Raw genomic sequence first — 6,964 nt, 5'->3', positions numbered from 1 at the left:
TCTTTAAATTTATTTCAGGTAAGCAGAAAAGAGTATTTACTTATTAATTTTGTGTTGTTGACACAGGGTCTCCCTGTAGCCTTAGCTAGCCTGGAACTCACTAGGAAGACCAGGCTGTCCTTGATCTCTCAGAGCTTTCCCTGTGTTCACCTCCTGAGGGCTGGGACTAAAGGAATGTGCCACTAGGCCTAGTTACACTAGGCAGTTTTAAAAATTACTATGGGAATCCATAGAGGATCCTCATCTCTGTGTATCTTTTAAATCCATAATTAGCTAAATTGTTAAGTTTCTACGTAACTTCCCCTGAACTGGTTGGAACCAAGAAATTGGGATTTGAAAAGACAAATTTTTGCTATTTATTGCTCTTTTTTGAAAAATTCAGAAAACGGTCACCCGTGGCTTCATGAGGTAAAGAAACAGATGCTAAATTATTATACAATATAATTGAAATGCTTTCTAATAAATACATTTACACAGTTACTGAAGACACAGCTCAGCAGTTAAGAGCGCATGCTGCTCTTACAGAGAAACTGAGCTCCCCTCTCGGCACCCAGGTGGCAGCTCACAACCACCTGTGATTCCAAGTGGTCACCCTCTTCTGACCTCTGTAAGTACGGCACTCACATGGCATTCACATACACATGCGTATAAACAACTAATGAAATAGAACTTTTAAAATTATATACAGACATTGATGAAATCTTGGATTACTATAACAATAAAAATATAGCTCTTAGATTCTTTTTATCTTGATGTAATTCTAACTACAATGCTGAGGTGCTGATTCTAAATAATACTGCATACCCAAGTCTACCACTGTTTTGAAGACTGTGTGTTATGAATATTGACATGTGCATGACCAGTTAACTCAGAAGGACACGGTATTAGAAACTATTTCTATTTTATATGTATGAACACTCTCCACAGAGCCCAGAAAGCTCCCGTGGAAGTAGAAATACAGCTAGTTGTCAGCTGCCACGTAAGTGCTACAGACGGAACCTCGGTCTTCCGCAAGAACATCAAATGCTCTGAACTGCTGAGCCATGTCTCCCAATCGCCTTCCCAACTCCTGTGATGTCAGGACTCACAGGATGCCACCTGCTTCTCATGCTGACTGCATTCTTTCATGTGGATCTGTCTCTAAGTGTCTCATGGGGGATGTTTGCACCCCTGTTAGGCAGTGCAGAGCTGTGAGCTGTTTTGCCCTCGGGAGAGAAGCCTTCTCAGCTCACGCTGTGGCAGGGCACAGCAGGTACATCCAAGGGCACTTGTAGAATCTGTTACAACATTCGTGCAGGTTTGCTATTTTGCGAGCGTGTGCTCGATCATGAAGTCTTTCCTCAGGCTTTCAGGGACAGTTTGGACCATAATGTGAGTATTTCCAGGGGTTAGATCTCACTGAGCTAGCCCCTGAGCACCTTCCTGCCTGAATTTCCTAGTTTTCCTTCCTTGTTGAAACTTAGGTGTGCAGACGAGAGAGAGAAAGACACAGGCAGCCACTGTTGCTGTACACTTGTGGCAACCAGGCTGTGCCTGTTGCCTGTAAACCCCGAGATGTTGCTTTCTTGCATGTTCTGTGCAACTGCCCGCCCACCACGGGGATGCCTTCTTTACCTTCAGAATAATGTGACAAGGTCAGCAGGCTGACACAGGAGGCCCCAGCCCCGGAGCCGAAGATGGTCACTCTCTTGGGGTCTCCACCAAAGGCCCCGACATTGTCCTCTATCCAGCGCAAGGCTTGGATCTGATCCAGCAGTCCGTAGTTCCCTTTGGATGCCTGGTCACCAGTGCTTAAAAATCCTGTGAAAGAATACAGGGAAGTTTATGTCATCAATGGTAAGAAACAAATCAATAAATATCCCTACTATTTGCAAAGGTATATACATATGTATATACATACATATGTATATATACGTATATGTATATCTACACTGGTTAACTTTGCATTTATGCGACAGGATCTCAGCATGTAGTCTAGGCAGGCTTGGACCTTGCTGCTGTCTTCCTGAGTACACGGGATGAAATCTGTCTGGAGCATAGCTATCTAAAACCGTGCATCGAATTACGGTGGCCTCTGAGTGTCATCCCATGAAGTCAGAGGCGAAGGAGGGCGTGTCATAAATTTGATAACTCCTGGGAAGCTTAGCAAGATCCTGACTTATAAAACAAACAGTGGGAATGTAGCTCAGTAGTTTAGTGTTTCTCTAGCATGCATCAGCACTTAGGTCCAACTCCCAGCATCCCCAAAGCAAAAAGCAAAAATTGAAACCATATATATATATATATTCACGAAACAGAGTGTAGAGTATCTTTTCCCAGAACTTATTAATTCTCAATGAATTAATTCCATTCTATGCTTAAATGTCCAAAATAAAGACTTGTTATTTAAATGGTAACATTTGCAACTATGTTTCTTTTATAATTTTTAAAGTATTTATTATTGTTGTTTTATGTGTATGAGGGTTTTGTTTGTATGTATGTAAGTGCACCACATCTGTGCAGTGGCAGAGAGACCAGAAGAAGGCATTGGATCTCCTGGAACTGCAGGTGGTGATAGTTGTTCAGCTGCTATGTGAGCGCTGGGAACTGACCGGGACGCTGGAAGGACACCTAGTGTTCTTAACTTCCGAGTCATCTCTCTGCCCCACTTTTTTTTTTTCTTTTATGTGGTGCTAATCACACATATAAGACAATTGTTCCAACGGTGTCAAATAAACCTCAGCCCTTGACTTTTCCATATAATGAAAATAGAAAATCCTTTTTATGAAGGGAAATTTCATCCTTTAATCTCACCCCAAGGTCAACTCCCAGGTAGAGATCCACAGGTACCATGAGAAGGACCTTTGTATTAAATTACAAAACAGGTCTGGAGAGACAGCTGAGCGATTAGGAGCACACAGTGCTGAGGAGGAGAACCCATGTTTGATTTGCAACAGCCACGTCGGGAAGCTCACGGTCATGTTTTACCCCGGAGGCAAGAGGTCACACACCTCTGCTGTCCATGGGCACCTCGACCCAGGCAAACTTATCCAAACACAAATACATCACTAAAAAGTCATAAAAGAAACGGTTCTGAAAGCCCACAGTGTGGATTTCTTTATGCAAGACATCAATTTCCACAAGTAGAACACACCACTATTTTCTCATCATCGTGGCAAAATGTCGAATAGTTTCTCTTCTCTGATCCAAGTTGACCCGGAACGCTGGCTTTCCTGTCCTGCTCTAAGGTCATTTTCTGGGAAGAGTACTCGTGTCTAAATTGCACATGTTTCTAGGCATTCTGCTCGTTTACCTGCTTTACACAAACTTTAATTCAATTTGATGATGTCCAAATCGGTACTCAATAGGCTTTCAAGAAAGACAGTAAGCGGAGAAGGAAGGAGAAAATGGGAGAGAGTGCGGGAGGGCTAGAGGGGGAGGAGGACGGATGGAAGGAAGGCCGGAGTGGAGGGAGGGAGACGGGAAGGTAAGGAGGGACGGAGAAGAAAGGGGAGGAAGGCAGAAAAGTAAACAAAGTAAACCTGAACGATGCCCCACATCGATGCAAACAATTGGCGTTCTTCCTCATCCTTTTGTGGAGCACCTCAGAGCAAGGACGGAGGTCAAAAAGGAACGCTTTGGTTTACAGTCACACCTCCCTGAAGGCACGCAGAGTTGGCTCGTCTCTAAAGCTAAGCGGGAACCAGGTCTCCTTAGTACTTGGATGGCAGAAATCAATGTCTTGGCTCAAAATGAAAAGCACGTGAAAATTTCATGCTCTCCCAAGACAATAAAAATCCCAGGCCTGAATGAGGACTCAGCATCCTGTGCATCCAGAGAGACAAGGTTACAACTGCGGGATTGTAGATGGAAAGCAAACTCCCCCCACCCACCCAATCCTCTCCAATACTCACAGGGATCTGACATGAGACTGTTAAACAGTGCTTGGGAAAATTCAGACTGTGCGCAGACCCCTCTTTGAATTAGCAATCACTAATGAGCCTCTCATGCCAAAACCGTTCTTAAATATCTAGCATTCATTAGCAAGCCCTTTACACCAGTGCTCATGAAATAAATCATGTTTGCTTGGGGAGAACAATCTTTTCATGCATTCCAGTAGGAAAATGATGGATGAAAGCAAACGGACTGTATAGGAATCATTATTTAATCCTATCTTTTCCCCAATTAAAGGAAAAATGGATCCATTCTCAGGGCTCCTGTGTTCTGGGAGAACTATTCTGTCTAGAACACGGTGTGCTCTTTGCAACCCCCTCTCGTCCTCAGCTCTCCTGGATAACCTACTTGCTAATTTTGTTTTCGTGTACGAGTCTGAGAATTTGCAATGACTAATCAGGTCGCTAGTTTCTACGGTGTCAATTGCTGGCCTCTCTAGCAAGACCGGACCCATCCTGCACAACCTGCAGTCTGGTGAATATGTCCAGTTTTGGAAACAGCTCTTCTAGAACCAACCTATGGGGTACAGGAAAGTGAAGCTTCCAGAATTTCTTGGATAGTATCTTCAATGCTCAACACACATAAAGCCTACTCACACCTTCTCTGTTTCTCTTTCTCTTCTCTTCTTTTTTTTGTCCAAGGACAAACCCCAGTTGTTGGCATGCGATGCACACGCTCTACCACCGGACCACAGCCAAATCCTTTTCTTTTCTTTTTACATTCAGGCTATCAGTATGGTAGAGCTGATGGTCGCAGATGTCCCTAATAGCATTTCATTTACCAAGCATTTATTCCTTTTATGGTCAAAAGTACCAATCACATGGTGTTCACAAATCAGGTTGAAGATACACATGGGTTACCAGATCCATAGTTGCTGAATTCAGAGTGTTAGAATTGGAAGGAAGACCACTCCTTTTCTCTGTGACCTGTGAGAACTAAGTGTAATCAACAATATATCACCTGTATCTCTAACAACAGGTGGGCAGCACCAAGTAGTGATTCTATATCATGAAAGGACAGGTAAAGCAAGGTTTGTTTCCTGGAAAAGCCATATTTTTATGTGCAAATTATAAGCTGTGGTTTCCAGAAGGAAAAAAAAAAAAAAAAGACCATGTTAAAGACTGCACCATTGCAACGTGCTTCTTAACTGATGAAGGCTTCGTGATTGTGAACTGGCATGCTGCAAATCCAGGCCCGAGTTACCTTGGGCTATTTTTAGTTCCTCTAATAATCATTTATTGCATGCCTCTGTGTTTGACATCACGATGATTAGGTACAAGATATGGAATGTGTTCTTAGCAGACCACTAGGTTCCACAAATCCCAAAGCAAAAAATGCCATCAGAGCATGTGCGAGTTATAACAGACAAACCCCGATGCACATCTTCACACCCACGCATTCGAATATGACTGCATTTAAGATTTTCTTTTGTTCTATTTACTATAAAGACTTCTTGAAACTGTTGTCACACTGGGACATGTTTTAGAGGCAACTCCAATCTTCATCCCAGGCATGATCACTTCTCTTTCAGTAAAGATGATGGAGGCAGAACGGGTTGAAAGATCATAAGAGGCAGAGGTGGTGAATGACCACAAGGAAACAGTCTTCCAGACAGCTAGTCAGTCACTCATATGATCTTACAGCAGTGGTGACAGAATGCACAAGTCCTGTGCAAGCTCCAACCAGACAAAATCCCAGCATAGACTTGGGAACTGGGTAAGAAATCCCAACCCAACCTCAGGAACTTTTGGCAGTTGATGGCTGCTGGGACGGGCAGAGACAGTATCTTACAAAACTGGATAGAGATCACACTGAAGGACATTTGGGGACACAAATCAGACTCTAGGTGCTGTATCTCTCTCTCACACACACATACATCTATATCTATCTATCTATCTATCTATCTATCTATCTATCTATCTATCTATCTATCTATCTATATCTGTCTGTCTGTCTGTCTATCTCTAGCTATCTACCTCCCATCTCTATCTATCTATCTATCTATCTATCTATCTATCTATCTATCTATCTATCTATCATCTATCATCTATCTACCTATCATCTATTGTCTATCTACCTATCATCTATCTATCTATTAATCTATCTATCTATCTATCTATCTATCTATCATCTATCGATCTTCTATCTATCTTTCATCTATCTATCGATCTATCATCTATCTATAATTGGGTGGCGTGCAGAGTGGGGAGGTGTAGATAGTTGAGGGGATCTAAATACCATCCAAGTATATTGTATGAAAAATGTCAAAGATTCAATTAAAAAAGCAACTATAAAGTCTCTTGTCTGGTGAGATGTTTCAAAGGGTTGAGGCTACTAGCTGCCAAGCCCGACAACCTGAGTTGGAGCCAGTGACCCTACATCGTGGAAAAACAGCCAACTCTTGCAAGTTCTGTACATGAGTATCTTACATAAGTGTTCCCAACCCCTCAAGTCAGTCAATTTAAAGTATTTTTTAATGGCTTTGAGCTGTGGTTTGAATGAAGAAAATTTGCAAAACGTAACAGACATACAGACGTACTTCTTCAGATTGCAGGAATTTAGGCAGTGGCAACTAATTTATTTTAAGCATAAGAACAAAGATAAAACACTGACAGATGTACACTTACAGGGCGGTTTGCTGCCTGCAAGATCAATTTAGTTTAAAGGCTCATTCTTGGCAAATTAATGGAGGGAGACACTTGATTATATAACACCAGCGATTTTAAACAAATGGCTTCTTCTCAATGTTCTGATACTTTCAGCTCTGAACCCTCTTAACATTTCTACTGAAGAAATACTTGACATGTGAGATCTGCTGTCTTTGGAATTAAGCTAATAAATCAGTAACAGTTCCCCAAAGAATTTCATAATGAAAAATACAAAATAAAAAATAGACACTTAGCATTAGCATAATAACTTCCTTGATGCCAAATTTTATTCGGAGGTCTGAGAATCACAAGAAAAACAAACAGAAAAATACAGCCAGGGCATATGCACAGTGAATGTGATTGTTTTATTTTTAATTTGAAAG

The 6,964-nt window shown here is 41.8% G+C and overlaps 1 protein-coding gene across 3 annotated transcripts in view; it reads right to left on the bottom strand.

Annotated features, from left to right (window-relative positions):
* LOC103725635 (neuroligin-4, X-linked) overlaps positions 1-6,964 on the bottom strand; it is a 376,846-nt gene that overhangs the window by 19,617 nt on the left and 350,265 nt on the right. For all 3 annotated transcript variants that reach the window (XM_008822933.1, XM_008822935.1, XM_008822934.2), the window contains one exon: positions 1,615-1,800. In XM_008822933.1, the coding sequence (XP_008821155.1) occupies positions 1,615-1,800 (186 nt within the window). The remainder of the gene's footprint in view (positions 1-1,614; positions 1,801-6,964) is intronic.

Source organism: Nannospalax galili, unplaced genomic scaffold, assembly GCF_000622305.1.
Source record: "Nannospalax galili isolate Female #2095 unplaced genomic scaffold, S.galili_v1.0 scaffold2109, whole genome shotgun sequence".
NCBI classification, from domain to species: Eukaryota; Metazoa; Chordata; class Mammalia; order Rodentia; family Spalacidae; genus Nannospalax; species Nannospalax galili.
The sequence above is the reverse complement of the archived record's forward strand: the minus strand, read 5'-3'. Positions and strand labels throughout refer to the sequence as shown.